Raw genomic sequence first — 20,065 nt, 5'->3', positions numbered from 1 at the left:
TTGACTGCTGCCTTTGACTTTTAGATGTTCTAGCAATCATTCTTGTCTGTGGGGCTGTGATTGTTCTCAGTTGCAAAGAGCCTTCTTGAATTAGCCTGGCACTTCTGCAGTGCATGTCAGAGGAGGGAGTCTTGGGCAAGAAGCAGAGTTACTGCAAAGCCTTGGTTTCTTGGTACCTTCTCAGCAGAGAAGCTTTTGCAGGAAGCACATCTGAGATCCAGTAGGCTGAAGGAGATGGGATGCAGAACTTGTAGGCACTGAACTGGAAAACTGCTGTGAAATACTCCAACCCTCAGGCAGAGTTGTTGTATGTCTCTCTAGGAGATACCTCTACTTTGTAAACTATTTTTTTCAAAATCCAAGCAAATGTTTTTAATAAAGCAATTATAAAGTCTTTGTATTGGTAGTAATGGAAATTTTCTTGAGCTTGGCTTCCCACGAGGGCTGCTCTGTCTTGCAACTCTTCATTTAAACTGAAGCTTTGTGGAGCACAGGGCTGTGGCAAGAAACATCTTTTGTCAGCTGAAGCACCTCCACACTGGCATGAAAGCAGAAGTGAACGTTCAGTTGTGAAGGACCTTTACTGCTGTGAATTCTTGTTAAGCTGGCTTTAATTTAAACCTTTTACATCGGGCTTGAGCTGCCCAAGCCTATCTTATCTTGTTGACCTCATGGGAGTAGCTATGCCCTTTTATCACGTGGAAGCGTATTAAAGCATTGAAAATAAATGCAAAACCTACTGCCAGGAGGGTGTTTGTAACAGCCCCCTTCGTGCCTGTTGCTGTTGAATGAGATTACAGGATTGCTGGTTGTGGATGGGATCACTGCTGGCTGTTAGCTCTCTTTCACAAGTGTTTCCTGGTGCCCTTTGGGGTTGGGCCTTTTGGAGAACTGATTCCAAGTCATACCTGGCTGTGTTTCAGTCTTGCTGTGCAATAAATTGCAAAGTCTGTATGTTAATTAAATGCCAGCAAGGTCTTTAACCTGAAACAGAAGTGCTGTACAGCAGTGGGACTGTTTGCACTTTCATTACGGTGGCCGTGGATCCTTTCTGCCATGCTGTGATGGTTAGTGGCCATGGGATTAGTGGTGGATCCTGAGGTCTGACAAGTGCTATTGTCCTTTGTTTTGCTTATGGTGGGCACTACTGCTGTGATTACATCCAGACAACCAGGCTAGAGCTTTCCAGTGCTGTTAGAGTGGATGTGGCACCTGTCACTTCATTATTTACATCATGCAAGTTATTCACTGGTGTGGAAGATCAAAGATGAGCTGGGAGTCCCGGAATCAACACCAGTTGCCACTGTATTTGCTATTTATTGGAATGGCTATGGAGGTGACTGATGATTTTTCAGTGGGGCCAGCCCTGATGTGCAGTCTCTGCAGATGGTGCAAGGTAAACACCTGACACTTCTGACATCCACAGGAAGGCTTCTGCTCCACCAAAGGGCTTACAGCTACAGATTCACCGCTCTCAAAGGCGAGGAGCTGGGAGGTGGTGTTCAGCACTTTGTCCTTCAGAGAGCCCTGCAGGTCCTTGCAGTGAGGTGGGTGCAGCTTGGGCCCTCACGTGGGCACAGCTCCAATTAATGCCAACACAACCTCCTTGATTTTTGCATTGATTAGCAAGAGTAATTTGCCCTCCAGAACCCCACTGTGCTGTCAGTTGGGGCTTAAAATAGCCCACAGGCACTGCGGGACAAGGCCTGGAGCAGGGCTGTGCCCATACAGCTGGATGCCTCAGAGCCCCCCAAAACAACGATATTTTGGGCACCTGCAAGCTCTTTTCTCTCCAGGAGCCTTCAAAAACAAATGACTCAGAGGAAAATAATCAGAGCTTTCAGGAGACTGCTGAGATAACATTACTCATGCCTCCAGTTCTCGTCTTTTCATAAGAATTGGAGCCCCATCCCCCCCCCAGCACCTCCTGCAGCGTTTGTGCCTTTGGATGAAGGACAAAAACCACTGATGTGGGGCAGTGTGGGGCAGGGAACACCTGGGTGAACCCCTGTGGCTGGGAACGTGGCACACTACATCTTATGCCAAGCTCTGCTTTATTGCCATTGGTTTGATCAGTACGAAAGCAGACAGTGTTTCACCGTTTTTCTTTTCCTTCTTTTTCATTTTAATTAACACTTTTACAAAGTACAAAATATACTGTCATTTGTTTTGGAACATTAGGATCTTTTTTCTTTTTTTTTTCTTCTTTTTTTTTTTTATCTTCCTGTGTGTGTTCTGTGTTTGATTTTCTTTTTCCCCCATACAGTACATAAACCTCAGCTTTGCAGCAGCAGACCGGTGAAGGAAAGCAGCACGCTGGGAATGCAAAGCGGCCACTCTCAGCTGCACAGCCCAGTGCTGGTCTGGGTGAGCTCCACAATGGTTTGCATTAGGCTGGGAATTAAAGGGAAAAACACAATGCATCATTTGCATCCCCCAAGGAAAGGCTCTTGGGAAGGGTTTGTGAGGAGCCAGAGGGCTGTGTGCCCCCTGCAGCAGCAGTGGGGCAGCCTCTGCTCTCTCGACAGCTCACTGGAAATTTATGGGGTGCAACAGTGTGAGCATCCTTGGGGAAATGCAGGCTTCCTAAGGGTAGAGAAATCAGCCAGGCCCTGCTCCAGCCAGGGGGGGACCCCAACGTGGCATTAGGGCAGGGCTGCACCCTTCCCAGGTGCTGTCAAGCAGGGCACTGCAGCCCTGGAATCACTACAGCCTCAAGTGAGGGGGGTGGTGGGGCTCTCCATACAAAGTCCCCCCACGCTGACCCTTGTGGTGCCCAGTGAGCAGGCAGGCAGCAGGGCTGTCACACCCCTCCTTTTAGTGACAAACCCAGGGCCAACAGGCCAGCTGTGTTAGTGGGGAAGAGGGAGATGGGCTCTTGAAGCACACAGGCGTCCTGCTGCATGTCACCACAGGACGCCTCATGCCCCCCAGCATCCCCACAAAGCCATGGTGCCCAGAAAACAGCGTTCTTTCAAGTTACAAAAGAGCTGGTGGGAGTTCTTTGGGAAAAAGGCTGATTGCTGCTATTGCAGAAAGCTGATTCAGTGCCTCAGCACAGGGATGGGAGAGGAGTGGGGGAACCCCATGCTGCCAACAGCATCTGCCAAACGTGCCATGCAGGGGACAGTGCCTCTGCCACTTCCACCCACAGAGGAAAAATCCAACCATGCCCCAAAGTGAAGGAGGCAGAACAGAGCTGTGCTTGTGGCACCATCAGCTCTGGTACCAGCAGCACGCTGCAGTGCCTGCAGTGCACAATGAGCCTTGGGACCCAACCACATCATGTTTCCCCAGGCCACACCAAACCCACGTGCACCTTCTGCACAGAAATGAGTGTGGGCAGTGGGGCCGTGTGCTCCGCATGGCGGCGTTCAGCCCCAGCCCCGCGTCCCATCATTTTCCTAACCAGCAGAAGGGGCTGGTGCTGGCTGGAGATGGAGAGAGGGACTTGTTGGCTATTCAGTTCCCAAGAGGTATGTTTCTCTGCACATTCACACCTAGAATTGTCATACACTTGGCTCACAATACTTCATTCATTCCCCTGTCAGAATCTCCTGCCAGGATCAGGGGCTGTGTGTTGCTTCTGCAGGGGCAGCTGCTGCTACAGGATCTGCTCAGCAGCCCTAGGAGCATGCTCTGCTGTGCTGCAGGACGTGGCCCTTCTCCTGTGCTGCTGACAGCTGGCGTTACACCATATTGTGCTTCATGGGGGCTGTGATGGAGGAGCAGGGGATGGGGAAAAGGGCTGAGATGGGCTCAGTCCCACAACACAGTGCCCCGACCGCTGCCCATGGGATGCACACAGCCCAGGATGGATGGAAGGACTCATGGGAGGAGACAGCTTCAGGCAGAGCTGCACACCTCAGCCAATGTAAACATGCCCCAGCACACACCACACAGTGTAAATACTGTTTGGCAAAAGGATTACCAGGTTTTGCTCTCTAGCAGGTAATAAAAGTTTAATCCAGCCTGACATCTGCAGTCAGGATGGGGACAGTAAGTGAGATGCCTTCAGCTGCTGCTGGAGATGCACACAGGAGCAGCAGTGACAGAAAGAAGGGACTCCTCATCACCAAATGACATCTGTCACCGGTGGCTGCAACACCTCGCTGCTGGGGCTGAACCCAAAGCAAGAAAGCAGCAATCACTCAGCAGCCAGGTGGGACCACTGGCTCTCTTTTTTTGGCACTGCACCAACACAGGACCCCGATGCCTTGTGCACAATGTCACTCATCTTTCATGGAGGGATTTTGGATGCTTGATTCCAAGTGGTGCCACCACGATGTCAGCACAGCAACGAAAAGGACGAGAGGAAAAGGAGAAGCTTTTCTCTCATCACTGTGCTCGAGGCACCCAGCTGCAGAGGGAGCAGGACCACGTCCTCCTATTGCTGATACACCAGAATTAAAAATCTACAGTGAGTAGATGTGTGCATACAGCATTTACCAAATCTGTACGTGCCCATGTACTCACACAGCATCTGTGAGTCTCTTGCTGTATGTGCTGTGTACAGGACACCAACACTAATCACCACGGGCATTTCTATGTTTGTGCACACGCACGGGAGAAAGGAATTTGCAGCTGAAATCCAACCAGGCAGAAAAAGACCAAAAAAGAAAGAAAAAGAAAAAGGCAAGGAGGGGGAAAATAGCCCCAGTTGTGGAGAAATGGAAGGCTTCGAGGAGGTGAAGCTGAGGGTGATGGGGGGCGCAAAGAGCCCTTGTGGGGTTGTGCTCCTTGTGGCATTTTTGGGGCTCGTGTCTGCAGGGTGGGACAGCCCTGTGTGATGCTTTGCAGCCACAATTTTGGGAATTTAAGGCCACTTCCCTCCAGGAAAGAAGTGGAACATCTAGAACAACCAAAACAACCTCTAAATCATCCTGAGTGCAAAATCAAAGTAAAAATAAAATAAACCCCTATTTTTTCACTTTTTCTTAAGGCTCAGTAGAATTGTTGCTTGTTTCAAGTACTTCTCCTCTTGCTGCTCCTTAGGAAGCAACACCAGCACACACCGCACCTGCAGCATCACCTCCTGCCTGTGTAACCCCTGCAGATTGCTGCAGTTCCCTGCCTCGCAGCTGCAGGATGCAGCCTCATGACCCCCACACCAGGTTCTTCATTCAGCAAGGCTGGGAAGTGCTCACTGAAGCTGTGCCATGTGCCATTTCTCCATGTCCACCATGGGAAGAATAGGAACACAAGAAATGTCTGGGCTCCTGACTGTGAGGACAGACTCCGTGCAGGTGGCTTCTCCTTCTCCCTGTCCTGGGTGACATCAGTTCCAGGCAGTGGGCTGTGTTGTATGGTTTTTTGGGGGAGTTTTCAGCACAGTTCAGCTTTTATAGATCTGAAGCCAATGGGAAACCCCCATGAGTTAAGTCCCAAACCTGGGGAGGAAGGAGCTGATAAAGCCACAGGAAGGACCCAACAGGGACCTCCTGCTCCTGGTGGGGACAACCTGAGGTCTGAGGTGGCCCAGGATGTGGGATAGGAGAGGAGCAGCAATCAGGACACCGTACAACACTCTGCACCCCACAAACGTCTGAAATTGGGATGGGAAGGGAGGAATCTCTCTTCTGCTGGCCCTGGTAGGTGTCCCTGGAGTAGGGACACAGGGGGAGAGGGAAAACAGACCTAAACCAGACTCAAAGCAGACAGAAGATGGTGTCACCTGCAGGGCCAGAGCAATGCCCCCCGTAGACTTTCTGCAGGCAGCCAGGCTGAGTGCAGGGATAAAGACCAATGGGACAGTTCAGACAACAGGATAGCTTCCCCTTTTCCAGTACCAAAGAGGGGAAACAGAACCCCAACCCCATCCTGACCCAACATGCACAGAACGGACAGTCCTCAGACAGCCTGATGGGAGCAGACAAGCCAGCACCGTGCCACGTCTTTTCTGTTTAATTCCACATTTCATTTTTTAGGGCTCTCAGGGCTCTCTGGCAGCCAGCAGCCCACCCACTCTGCTCGTGCTACCGGGCTCAGGGCGCAGTGCCCACATCCATCCATCCATCCGTGTCCTTCTGTCCATCCACGCCCCATACTGGGGAACAACAGGAGTTCCCAGGCAGCTCCATCTCACCCCGAGCCAAGCCTCAGGAAACAACCTGGCCTCCCCTCCTCCTGCCCCTCATTCATAAAGAAATTTAATAAAATAACAATAATAATAATAATAATAATAATTAAAACAAAGGCTATTTGGAGCTGTTTCTGCTCAACTTTCCACAGTCTCTTTTCATGTCACTCTCTGGAATCAGATTTTTCAAGAAATACTGTGAGAAAAAAAAAAAAAAAGAATAATAATAATAATTATAATAATAATAAAAAGCATCTGGAACCAGCTCAGAAGATTTCTAATGCTTTTCAGCTTGACTGACTTGGAGTGCATTGACCACACCGTTTATATTTTCTTCAGGTACCTGCAAAGAAACAGACAAGAAAGGTCAGGTTCTAACAAACCTTGGTTGGATGAATAAAAGGCAGAAGGAGGAGATGAGCAGAGCAGCCTCAAGGAGCCAGGAATGCTGTTGGACACCAGAACTCAGCGAGACAGGGCTCCAGCTATGGGACCCTCCTTTTCAGAAGAGCTAATGCAAATGCAGTGATGGGACTTTCTTTCTACCTCTCCCTCCTGTCCTTCCTGCTGCTGGCAAAGCCCTGTGCACCTCTGCTCTTGCACTTCCCAACACAGGAGGAAATACAGGAGGAAAGCATGGCACTGAGTGACAGGTGGTGACGGGTGGCTGGACTTCATGATCTCAGTGGTCTTTGCGAGTTTAATGATTCTATGAAAGGGGACATTCAGGGAAAGCTCCCAGGGTCTTTGTAGCTCCTTCATTTTGCAGACTTGAGTTATGCATCCAAATGCCAGATTCCTGCCCTTCTGGGGGGCACTCACCAGATTTTGGACCCATGGCTGTGGGTGGGGAACACACCAGGAGATGGGGAGCTGAGGGTCAGCACTGGTGGTGAAGCACAGCACCTGAGCTTTCTATTCCAGCCCTGTGATGGAACTTCACCACAGAAGTCCACCTGGACAATTACCAGTGGGTGTCTTGTAACAGAAGGCATAGAGGATCCTGGAATGAGTGGCATTGGCAGAAAGGAAAATAATGACACATAGAGGCCCATCAGCAGCAAGAGGCACTGACCACTGCCTCCATTCAGTGATGGCACTCAGGGGACGGGCAGCCAACAGCTCTTGGAAAGTGAGAAGGGGACAGAGGGAAAATAAATGATCTGTGAGCAGCTATGGGAAGCCAACATAACTGGTAGGGAAGATGAAGGGACTGCTTCCTCTGCAAGGTATTTGACTCCTTGGCCAGGAGCACAATACCTGGATTCATTGGAGACCCTCTGAGCTCAGTGGAAATATGGCTGTGCTGTGATTTTCTGAGAGCTTTTAACAAAACTGAGAGAAAAAAAAAAGAAAAAAGAAAAACAGCAACTCGTGAGAAATAACAAGAAAAACATCCAATTTTCCAGCAGGAAGATGGAACAGGAGCTGCTAACTCTGATGATGTGTGAACAAAGGTCTGCTGGGAAAGGAAGAAAATAACCTTAAAAGCACCACAGAGACAATTCTTCTGGGTTTGGAAGAAAACTCCAGCAAACATCCATCACATGAAATAGGACTATGAAGCTCCACCGCCTCTTTCATTGTTTTTCCCTGCATGTTGAATGCTGCCTGGCTCCCTCAATGCCCAGGCACTACTAATCACACAATGAAGGGTTGGGCTTCGTTTTCTCCAGGACAGATGTGCACAGTTTTCATCTGTGGGACATATCCCAGTTGTGCAAGACCTTCCAGATCCCTGAAGAGGGCAACTGGTGCAACATGCTTACTTGGCAGCCAGAGGGCAGATCACACATCCACAGGGAGAGCCAAAGCAAAGCTCCAAACTGCTTCCCAACCACAGCTCCAGCCTCGGTAGGTGCAAAATGCTGGGGAAGATGAGCAAGGAGCCTCCAAGTATGAGGCAAAAGGAGCAGAGCACCTGGAAAAGCTCACTGTCTCTCTCCAGACTTAACCCGCAGGGAGCTGGAAGCTGCCTCCAGCCCAGCCCCACCTCATCCAGCCATGGAGAGCTGAAGGTTCCCATCTTGGCAATGCCTCCCAGAGGGAACAACTTCCAGAGCACTCCTGCAGCTAACAGTAGGGAGAGCTGAGTGTTAACAGCCAGGAAAAACCAAGCAGCAAAAAACACCGTAAGATGCACAGGAATAAAAAGCAGGGGGCAAGGGGAATGAGTTTTTACAAAGAACTCTGAATTGTTGACTGCAAACACTGAACGACCTTAAACAAAGAGAGGATGAAGAGAAGAGGTTCAAGATGCTCTTAGACCTTGGGAAAGTTGGACCTTTCTGCTGGACTACCTGCTGGAAGTTAAGGTATTTGGGAAGTGAAGAGCCCAGGTGAGGGTCTTGGCCAACAAAGCAAAGGAGGGCTTGCAATACACCAGCAGTCAGCACGCCTTGGTGCCAGAACGGCGCCATCCAGGTGTGCAAAAGCACACAAAAAGAAAACAAAAAGTAGCAAGGAAAATGACAAAACAGTGACTTAACAAGGAAGATGCACAGAAATCAACACGTGGCCCAAACAAGAGCCTGCCAGCTGCTGCAGGCTGTGGGGTCGGATGCAGCCACTTGTAAAAGGCGGAGCTGCTGCAGAGTCATCACAATTGCACGGCCCGAGTTTTAAGTGAAGCATCTATTTTAAGCTCTCCAGATACTGCCTGACAATTAGCAGCACTCTGCACCCCGTGCCCTGTGCACACAACATGCTCCGGGGCCAGGCAGCAGGTAGGAATGTGAGGCAAAGCTAACAGTATTGATTTTAAAATGGTGTTTTATTAGCTTATCTTATCAGCACAGTTAATATTCAAGAAAATAAGACAAACACATACACCACTCTGACCTTTGCTATCTAGAATAATATTTACTCTTACTCTTTACACACATGACCTGTGGGCTGCAAATGGTTTGCACCAGCTGTGAAAAACCCAAGAAGCGAGGTGAAAAAACCCAGTGCAAAAAACCCCTTGGACTCTTTGGAGCTTCTGAAGGTCACAAGTAGGATTGGACAGTGAGTGTGCAGTGATGAAAGGAGAAGTAATGTGGTGAAGGGCACTTGGAAGGAAACAAAAGGAAGAGCACAAACCAGCTGAGCTTTGTTAGTGGGTGGCTACCGGTGTTCTCATCACTGTTTGCCCCCCAGGAAGCCCTCCCCTACCCCAAGGAAGAAGTCTGGATACTCACCAACGCGTGATCAAACTTAAAAGTACTGATGTAGTAGGCTGGGATGTCGGCCGCGGCCAAAGGCTCAGAAATCTGAGCGACAATTCCACATTCATCTATTGGGGAGATGGAAAAAATGAGTCCCTGCCCATTCCCCCGACTGGAATCCAACTGGGTTCTAAGCTAACACATCTAAATGTTGCAAATTTAGGGGACTGGCGGGTGTCCTGATGCCCCATCAATGAAACGTGCCATGTCACTTCTACATATTTTGCCTCTGAGATGCATTTAAAGAAGGTAAATTGTGTTCTTACAACTTTTGTTCACCTGGCCAAAAATGAAAAATATTTAGAACTTTTCCGAAATGTTCTTGAAGTCTGTACTTTTAACTGTTTTAGAAAGCATGGAAGGAGCCCCTGTGTTTTGTTCTTGGCTGCAGAATTCAGATTAAACTCCTCAAAATTGCAGGGGCCATAAAAGTAAGAGGGATACTTCTGCAGAAGTGAGTATTTGCTCTGTGCTCTTAGGTCGATGCTCTTCTGAGCAGAGAAAACATTTGCAGCATCGAACATAAAGCTGTTCTCCCATTTGGACTTCCATAGATCTACACTCAATATACCAAAGCCCCAGAGGTGTCCGAAGGCAGTGCTGTCACACCACTGCTTTCAGCAATCTGCAGTGCATCCTGTGCCACCTCTTTGTCCATTTTTGCTCTTTAAATACAAACCCAGTTGCATCTGCCTTTGAAGTCCTGCAGATGGATGTAATTTAGGCGGAGCTGTCAAGCATGCAGCACTTTCAAAAGTATATTTAGAAGCCTGACTTAATAGTAGGAGTCACCTATTGGGAAACCTCAGCCTGCAAAGTCATGTTGAGCTGCTGGTACTTAGAAAGTCTCAGACACAAATGGATTTTTCCATCCCCTTTTGAAGGCCCTGAGGCAACCGATTCCCCCTGCACCAACTGAGGGCCCAAATGTTCACCTACCGAAGCCAAGGGGCTGCCCACCAATCCGCACCATCTTCCAGAGTTCACCAGATGCACTTGTAAACAACAAATTATTGGGAAATCTGCAAAAGAAAGAGAATGCCAAACACAGCAATTAAAACACAGCGGTGTGTCGGACGCTGCCCGCAGGGATGCTGCTGTTCCTGTATCCTTGCTTGGAGCCAGCAACAGTGGCAGGTGTTCAAGAGCCATGGAGGTTCAAGAAATGCAGCACTGCAGGTCAGTGGGCATGGTGGGATGCGGTGACTTAGTAAGGTCTTTCCAGCCTTACTGATTCTATGCTCCCCTATGACTTTCTTTGATACGCAGTGGTGCCCGCTGTCCCTGTACCCAAGCACCATCAGTGCTTTTCCCATATCATCCCTAGGAGGACCCTGGGTTCCCTGTAGATCCCCAGTTTGTAGCAGAGAAGGAAGGTCAGTGGCCAAGTGACTTGCTGAGGCCAACAGCAGTGAGTGGCTGCCCAGACCCCCAAGCACTGGCTGCTGCTCCAAGCCTCAGGCCTCTCTTGAAGGCAGACAGAGTTTTACTCCATTTAAGGTTTAAGACATTTCCAAGAGAGCAATTAATAGTTTGCAGAACAAGTCCTTAGGGCAGGCAAGAATCAAACCAAACACTGCACTGCGTGTCAAAAGCACATCTATGCCTGGTATCTTCGAGCATCGTGCTGTCTGTGCTGCCTGGTATCTGGACCTCAGAGACTGCTGTGACGTGGAGCTGCAGAAGCGCACACACAGACCTGATGTCTGCTCCCTCACTGACTTTTTGCCTTGTCTGACTAACGAGCCCTGAGCTGAGCTCTGGCCGCACAGGTATGACTGTATTACCATCACAAGGAGCCTGCACTGAGCCCAGCTATGTGTGAAGGCAAAGTGGGAGGACAGTATCACTGAAGTCCCCACTCTGCTTTTGTTTTTTGGGCAGTAAAACTTCAACCAGATTTTTGGGGGTTTTTGCTCTTAAAAGTTGTGAAAAAAAGGAGTGAAAATGTCAAAATCACTTTGCTCCCATGTTCTAACAGTGAGACAGCTCTCAGATCCCAATGATGCTGTTATTTCATTCTGGGCCTGGACCAACACACTGGATATGGACAGTAAGGTAATGAGGTGTACAGTCCCGTAACAGGCACCCAGTGAAGCTCCCCAGAATTAACATGTGGGAGCTTAAGCTGCTTCCTGCTCCTCTGAGAACACCCTAGGTTGTTTTCCAGAGTTTGGGTGACCTTAAGACCAAAGCTCACCTCTGCTGTGTCTGGACATCCATGACCAAGGAGATGTAACCCTCGATGAGAGAAAAGGAGAAAAAGCGAATGTGTCCCGAGTCTTCATTGCCCACCACCGAGTCCTTTACTCTGAGGAAACAGGAGAGAACAGCATTAACTGCGTCCAGAAGAGGGCATTTAAAGAAGATGCAACCACTGACACCAGAGGTGCTCAGACACTGATTTAGGGCAGTGTCACTGAGCACTATCACATCCCATTACAGTAGCATGCTGGCTGTGTATCTCTGGGTCACGTATGGATTTGCAGCACGCAGATCACACTGCTAGCATTCAGATTAAGTCTAAAAAGGCTCAGCTTTGCAAAGCCAGCAGAGGTCTCTTGGCTCCCACCTCCTGGGACAGCCCTCTTGATCCTCCATCCTCTCCATCCCTAATTACAAGGCGCCACAGCAGTGTGAAGCTGCAGCAGGTCCCCTCTGGTGTGGCAGTGTGAATTTATGCCCTCCCAGAGCCTGAATCCCTGCCATGACTTACCCATTGGAGTAAAACATGACATCCATGAGGAGTGTAGCAACAGTGGGAAGGGTATCTGGGTCCAGGCTGGTGACGCAGAACATATTACTCGGACTGGAAAGGGGGTGAATGACAGGCCTCTGAACTGCAGGAGACACAGACACACAGCCGTGAAGCCACGTCCCACCAGATGTGACAGCCACACAGCAGCCACAGAGAAAAGCAGCAGTGCTGGCAAGGTAGAAGCAGGAAGTTTCTCCTTACTGAAACCCTGCAGGCTATCAGGCTGAAATAAGTTCAGGCTCCCACCATTTAGGGGCATTTTTCTGGCTGCTGGCAGTATGCCTTCTTATCCTTCCTTTCTCAAAGCTTATTTTATCGACAGCCCAGCTTTTTCTATAAGGCTCATTTTCTTAAGGAGGAGATCTACAGCTACTGAGCGATGAGGATGAGTGGCACTTCACAAAGGATCCCTGCTTTGTTTGGTGTGGACACACAACTGCACCTGGGTGTGGAGGAACAGATGTATTTAAGTAGTTGCTTTTCCTGACTGTGCCCTTTGCTTGATGCTTGTTCCTGCAGACTGGAAACATCCTAAGGTTTTGTATGGCTGCAGGCTCACCGTGGCCTTGATCCTGACTGGTACTGAAGTGTGAAAGGTGAACAACACTCTCTGTGCATCAATTGCTGCGGTGCTTAACCAAGCCTCTGTAGAAGCCATTTTCTTCTGCAGTGTTAAAATATGGAAGTATGGGCCACAGACAATGTTTTCTTTTTGCAGCTGAAACAAGTTGCGTTTTAACCTTCTGTCCTACAAAAAGGCATGTGTGCTCTAGAGGTATTAAACCACCATTAAAAGGCTCAAATTCCACAGAGCTCATCAGCGTTGCTCAGAAAGTTTAGCACCTACTGCAGACCCTGGTGAACAGGGACAGATTTGGGCACGTGTTAAACAAACTCCTCTTCCCCCCACGCAGCACGAAGACCAGCACCCCAAGGGCTTGAATCCAGGCTGCTCCTTACCCAATTTTGGTTTGACAAATCCATTTGTTATCCCAAGGTCGTCAGCGGCCACCGTCTCCCCGTTCACTACTCTGAGGATGGTGAACTCTGCAGCCAGCGTGTGCATGACGAAGGGCAGGTCTCGCTCACGTACCTGGGGGGGATGACAGGGTCAGCTGGTGATGGCCAGAATGATGATGCACCAGAAGGATGAAAATGCTGCAGTGGAGGTTACAGGCACAGGGAAGTGGACACATTATTCCCACGTGAAGCAGCAGGTGCACAAGGTGTGTGTCTAGAGAAGCACTTTCACTGCTATTACTGCAAACATCAGTAAGGTTATCTACCGTAAGTAGGGTATAAATATGTGTATCTGCCACATAACCTCCTAATGGCACAGAGCTCTGGGGAAAGCAAACCTTGGTGATCCTGCTGCTCCTCAAGCAACTGGATCTCCCAAGTGTCACTGAAGCGTCATTAAGTGCCATCTGCTGGCAGGTGACCCTGGCCGGTCCCCCGATGTCTCTTACCAAGATGAAGTCTGTCTGATAGGTGGAGAGCATGAACACTGAGATGTTTTGGTCAGCTAGTGGTGCTATGACTGACTTGGCAATTTTGGTCACACCGATGGGCTGGGAGCCAGAGAAGCCGCCTCCGCCGGACACCACGTTGAGGGCAAGCCATGTGGCATCGGCCACGCTCAGGTGCTCCGAGGAAGGGAGCTCTGCAGAGACAGAAGGGGAGCACAGAGGTTTGTCAGAGAGGAACAGAGAGCCAGCTCCATCACCTGGTCCACATGTGGTCAGTGCAAGGCAAGAGATGAGGCCAGGCAGCCTGCCCGGCATCCCGCAATGCTGCACAGCTTGGCTTTTCTCATCTGGTTTTGCTTTCTTCTCTAAACCCATCTGACGTGGAAGATGACAGAGGAGGCTGGGCACCAGCCTGAGACCTGGAGATGCACAGCAGATTCCTGCTGCCTGCAGCCCCAGAGCAGAAGAGCCCACAGCAGAATCCCTATTCATTGCAGGGGAGTTGGACCAGAAGAACTTTGAGGTCCCTTCCGACTCGAACAGGACTAAAAGGTGATCACACACTGAGATAAATGAAACCTTTTTAAGAATAACACCAGTGCCATCACATCTGTTTCTAGTCCAATGGTAGTAAGTAGTTCAAAATCTGTACTTAAACCACCTCGTACAGATCTTTCACCATTTTAAAATAACCTTTGTGTATTAACAGCCTGTAAAACCAGGCACGGACTCTGGAACGATGGCATAACCTTCTCTAAGATTGTCTGGACTTTGGATTTTGGTTTGGCAAATTACAGAAGGAAAGAGCTCAGAGCCAGATCCAGCCTCACAAATACATAATCCCTGTTAAACCTCCTTGGCTTCAGGAACTTGACCCCAGCTGCAAACTCAGCCAGCACAGACACAGCGGAGCTCCCAGCAGAAACCTACACTTGGCTTTGAGCTTCGACACAGCCCGGCAGTATGGAAACACAAACCCAAGGATTGCTGCTCTTGCACCAGCTGCTCCACGTCTCTGTACCCACATTCCCTACCCCACAGCTTCCCCCACCCTGTATCCTTTCCTTCTCCTTCAGGGAGGCCTCTGGGAGCCGTTTCTGTCCAGCTCCACACTCCGTGTAATAAATTCATTCCCTCACCCCCCAGTCCCCAGGCACTGCTGCTACGAGACGACGACGGCACTGAAAACCCAAAATGAACTGAATAACAAACACTGTTCCTTTTGCTCTCCTCAATAACCTCAATTGTGTGTGGCATGAAAATAACCCTGAGCAAACACACTGCAAACAGTGGGGACACTGAGGGTTCTGCTTTTGCATTTTGATGTTCAGCTTCATAGACCAATGTTACTCCTTTTTTTTTTTTTTAACTGAATAATCAGAGCTCGCACGGAACGAAAACTATGCACCAGGGAGAGGGGTGAGTTTGTGCATTAATCACCAGCATGCCACCTCGGAGAGAGCGCTGCGAGGGGGGAATCACTGCAGCCAAATGCCATTTGGTGATCGGTTTGCCCTTTGCATCAGCCAAGCACCCCAGAAATCCAGCTCACTCCGCCAACCGGCGTGCAGGAGCTCAGAGCAGCTGCTGATCTACCAGGCGGCTGACGTCTTTCTCCCTTTATTGCCACCTCTGCTCCTTGCCTGAGAGATAAATAAGAAGGGGAAAAAAAGGATGCGTTTCTCCATCGGACGCCTGTTTGCTCCCTGGCAGCACGTCATTGGTATTTACACCTCCACCTCCTGCATCCCAAAGCCATTAAGGCAGACAGGAACCTAAATCACAGAAAGGTCAAAACATACTGCTCCTCCCCCCAGAACTGTTCCCAGAGCCACAGCAGTGCCTTCCCAGCACACCCTGGGCTGTGGTGATGCTGCAGAGGATGTCACAGCTCATCTCCCTCCCTGCGAGCGGAGCGGATGGCATTGCTGCCTTACACGGGTGACCTGGCTGCAGTTCAGCGCATCCCATCAGCTATTTCAGGGCAGGGATGTGATGGCAGATGTGGCATTTTGCAGTGGATGGAGGCAATCCACGCTGGCAAACCTCACCGACCTCTTCCTTGGGGGCATCTGCAGCTCCTGGGCATTTCTGGTTGTGTTACTGCAGGTCTAACAGGCCCTACCAAGTGTGACAAGGCCACTCCATTTGCTCAAATAATCTGCTCCTCATAATTCAATTAACCTTGCAAATGTGACTGAAAACATCACTTCTGGACGCTGTTTCCAGCAGGCAGCCAGATGGAAAAGTACAGCCCAAATTCTGATGGAACAAACCCAGTCTAGAAGCTCTACAAATTCATCTAAATAGCATCAAATAAGCCACGTGGGAAGGTGCTGTGTGCAGGAAGCTTGTAAAAGCAGCAAGGAGAGCTGAAAACACCAGATGTAATGTTAATGTGGTCTCGTTAAGGCAGAGGAAGGTAACAGATATAGAGTAAAGCAAAGATTTGTCCAAGGGGCAGCACAGCCCAAGAATAGGGCTTAATGCACGAGTTAGATTTGTTTTTCACACCTGGAGTGACTGAAAAGAATCGTATCATAGAATCATAGAATGGCCAGGGTTGAAAAAGGACTGCAATGATCATCTGGTTTCAACCCTCTGCTGTGTGCAGGGTCACCAACCAGCAGCCCAGGCTGCCCAGAGCCACATCCAGCCTGGCCTTGATTGCCTCCAGGGATGGGGCATCCACAGCCTCCTTGGGCAGCCTGTTCCAGTGCCTCACCACCCTCGGAGTGAAAAGCAAGAGGGCTGCCCCAGAACTCTTCATCCCAATTAGCTGCTGCGGTTGAACTGCAGTATCATAGAACCATCACTCCAGGATGTGTGCTGGTGAGCATCAGATCAGCCACAAGCGACTCCTGAGCTCAAATAACCAACGGCATTTCCACCAGGACAACAAATTCTGGCCAACCCCGAAGCAGGGCTGAGCTGCTGCCACCAGCAACCAGGACATACACCACATCCAGGCCCCACGAGGCACTCAAGAATCCCTTTGGGATGACACAGATGCGTTCAGATCTCAAAAAAAAAAAAAAAATAAAATAAAAGGGCTAAAATTAAGGGGCCAAACCAGTGGCTGGGAAACGGTTCCATACTGGAGAGCCATCCCACCATTCCCTGCAGAGTTCATTCCGACTGGACGGCGATCATTTACGCACTTGAGGACATCCATTAGCTCTCAAATGAAACGGCGTATATGGGAAGGATTTATTGTGCTTGGAGGGAAACGAAGATGCTAAGCTGGCTGGTTTCTCTGGTGTGATATGCTGGATCATCTCCTAAGCACTTACCTTCACTGAGCACAGAAGTTTTTGCGTTCCAGCAGAGCGCTGCGGGTGATGTGCTGCTCATTGATTTGTTCTGGTGCTCTGAATGAACCAATTGCTCATCAGTTCATCATCACAGGGCTAACGTTTGCAGCCACGGCTAACTCTGAATGTTTAAAGATAATGCAATTAAAAATAACCGCCTTTTTTTATTTTCTCTTTAGCAGCCTTTTGGCTTTAGATCCCTTATACTTCACCTTTTATAGCCTCCCTCTGCAAAAAATGACAGCTGGAGTCTTGCTTATATTAAAAAGATAGAGGAAAAAGCTCCTGCAATTGCAGAGCTCCAACGGTCAGGCATTAAAAATAAAAGTGCTGCCAGCTGCAAAATTCATGACAAATGGGGGGAGCTGTTGCCCGTCTCCCTGCATGGCAGCAGAGTTTATGGCCATATCTTTTTAATTTGATTTTTACCTTTATTAAAGGGTTTCCTCCCCACTGCCCTGCAGAAGGTGCTCATCGCTGTGCGTGTTTTCAAATCCCATCTTATCACAAAGCGGGGGATTAAGTCGGGTGGCAAAGGCTGATCCAAAGCCCAGGCATCTCCCTGACTTCTGCATCAGCGTGGTCAGCAAGGAGGGCTGGGGGTGCTGCCGAGAAGGGCGTGCAGTGAGAGAACCAGCAGGGTCACAGAGAGCCAGGATGGGCTTCCAGCACCACCAGTCTGCTTTCCTGACATCCGAGATGCCGTATGGGTTTGAATTGTAGGTCCCTGCTCGGAAAGCTTTTTGGGAAGCTTTTATTCTGGAGAACACCCTGAACGCGCAAAACAGAGGCGCAAAACGGAGGTTTATATCCTGTGCCCCCTCAATAGGGAAGCTGTGAAACCTGCCAACTCGTTTTCCTATTTAAGTATTATCCCACTCACAAACCCGTCAGAAGAACATTGTTAGGTTCACAAACTCCAACACTGCGGCGAGGAAATGACAGCTTGACATCTGATGTATTTAACCTCGGCATTTCTGTGCCTCAGTTTCCTATCTAGGAAGTGGGTACAGAAAACAACATTTCTTCCTAGGAAAGAACTTGGAAAGCTCATTCCTGGGTAGAGCTAAATAACACCATAACCACGCAGGAACAACAGGAACAACTGCATAGGAGATGCAGCTTGGCCAGCTGCTCATCCAGACAGGAGCTCCCCGTGTTTGTCTCCAGGTATTTTCCTCCCATTCAGTTTCCCAAAGCCAGCTGTGATCACTGCCATGGCACAAGGAGGTGAGGGTTCTTCAGGCCTCTCCTTTCACTCTGAAGCACAAAAAACAGTAACAGCTGCAGCAACCCAATCAGTTCTCTCCCCCCTCCTCCCCCCCATTAGGCTCCAGCCTACAACCACGCTGAATGCTCCTTCAGTCTGCATCTGGAGTGCAGCTGGATCACCTCACACTAATGAAAGGCCAGGATTGCCCAGAGGGGAAAGAATGTGTTTTGCAATGCAAACCCCCCTTGCCAGAGGGATCTTCAGCCACGTGAAGCAAGATCTATCTGCTCTCAAACCTGCAAATATTCCTCCCAGTCTCAGCTTCCCCACTCTCCAGCAAAGAATTAACATCTCCACACTGATGTGATGGAGAGCTGAGCTCTGCACTTTGCAGTGCTGCAGGCAGAGCCAGGAATGCTGCCTGGAGTCTCCACGTGTCCCACCAACCACTGACATTCCTTCCTACCTGAGCTGTTCCATGGGTCTGTGACAATCCTGACATACACACAGCACCTGGAGATGAGACCACCTGCAGAATGGGACACAAGGTTCGTTCTGCTGGGAAGGCACTGGAGGGTACAAGATGCAGCTCCCCCCTGTCTGATCCCATGCTCCCCTCTGCCCCCTGGCCCATAGCTGCAGCCCCTGCCCTGCTCCCTTCCCAGCAAAGCCACCACCAGTTTTATTGGAAAGGTACAAGAGCAAACCCTACAGATAAACCAAGCCTGTGCCTGCAAGCTGGGGAGAGAAACACCTGCAGATGAGTTTATTTCTGCACAGCCTCCTGCATCCAGAGTGTGCGTGACATCACCACACACCCCAAACCCTGCCTGGATCAAACCATCAGATCCTGCAGGCACAGCACAGAGCACATCGCTGCTGGAGGAAGATTTCACCTTTCCATGCCCCCATATTTCCCCCATAATTCAGCTACCCAAGAAGTGGACACTGTGAGAGCCATTTTCCCCTGACACCCCCCTGGCACTGCCAATAGAGGCACAGGCATCTTGTAGAGAGCAACACAAAAGCTTTGCTTTGCTGGAAATTAAAAACAAGGAAACAAACACCAGCACTCCTGTAAGCCCCAGACTGGCTCAGACAGAAAATTACTTTGAGACTGTTTGCATTCCAGATCAATGGATCAGCTGCAGTGCAGGCCAATTAGCACCTTGAAATTATTCAGTAAGCCCAGGGTGGGGGTTTTGGGAGGGGGTGAGAGCAGAGCTTTCTTGATGCAGAACTCAGTGCTGGGCTCCAGCTGAACAAGGTCAGCCAGCTGATGCTTCTGCAAGGCAACAGGGGGGCTGCCAACACTGCTCCTGTTTAACCAACACCAAAACTCTTCTTTGTTTGAGATGTTTCAGAGATGCCAGTCTAATTTCTCCTGCTGCTGTTAGGAACAGGACAACCTCTCTGCTTCATATGCACTGACCCAGGTGCACAAAGTGTGCTCTGCGATTGCTGTCAGAGGGAAAGGGAAGAATGCTCCAGTGTAATCTTGCCTGTGGTCCTTCTTTAAACAAATCCTACCTCTGAACTCACCCAGAAGCAATGAAGTGCTCTCAGAACAGCTCCCAGCCCGCAGGGATCCACAGGGACGTGGCCCTTGCTGTGGGATGCAGGGTTCCTCCAGCACTCCTCAATGCGAGCCCACAAAATGACAGGTACCAAAGACGGGTACTAAGGATTAAAGCAGCTACTTGAGAAGCCCTGCTCCTTGCTAACAGGTCCCCATGCTTCTATTATTAACCCGAGAAGAATGGAAAACCACCTCTGTCTAAATGTGTTTCTATTATCACAAAGGCGTTTCCATCTCTCCAGACCATAGGCAAGCGGAGTGCAAAACTCAGGCACTGATGCTCTTAACACTTCGAAGTCATGCTAATCTGATAAGGCACCGAGGGAATAATGCCAATAAACAAAGCCAGCCCTGGTAAGGAGCCCTCCAGATAGGGCACAGCACCACTGAGCACCCGCATGCAGCTTTGCTTTGTCTGTCCCTGCAACACGGGGCAGAAGCACA

The 20,065-nt window shown here is 49.6% G+C and overlaps 1 protein-coding gene across 1 annotated transcript in view; it reads right to left on the bottom strand.

The window, feature by feature from the left end:
- Nucleotides 1–5,881: 5,881 nt before the first annotated feature.
- Nucleotides 5,882–20,065, bottom strand: part of CASTOR2 (cytosolic arginine sensor for mTORC1 subunit 2) — an 89,463-nt gene continuing 75,279 nt past the window's right edge. Inside the window, exons 3-9 of the mRNA XM_042879420.1 lie at nt 13,516–13,709; nt 13,007–13,139; nt 12,005–12,128; nt 11,489–11,599; nt 10,228–10,310; nt 9,262–9,356; nt 5,882–6,422 (exon numbers count right to left, since the gene is read on the bottom strand). Of these exons, the coding sequence (XP_042735354.1) occupies nt 6,357–6,422; nt 9,262–9,356; nt 10,228–10,310; nt 11,489–11,599; nt 12,005–12,128; nt 13,007–13,139; nt 13,516–13,709 (806 nt within the window). The 3' untranslated portion in view covers nt 5,882–6,356. The remainder of the gene's footprint in view (nt 6,423–9,261; nt 9,357–10,227; nt 10,311–11,488; nt 11,600–12,004; nt 12,129–13,006; nt 13,140–13,515; nt 13,710–20,065) is intronic.

The sequence above is a fragment of the Lagopus leucura genome, unplaced genomic scaffold (genome assembly GCF_019238085.1).
Source record: "Lagopus leucura isolate 7727_CA_CO unplaced genomic scaffold, USGS_WTPT01 Super-Scaffold_100024, whole genome shotgun sequence".
Lineage (NCBI taxonomy): Eukaryota > Metazoa > Chordata > Aves > Galliformes > Phasianidae > Lagopus > Lagopus leucura.
This window is presented reverse-complemented; position numbering and strand designations above follow the sequence as displayed.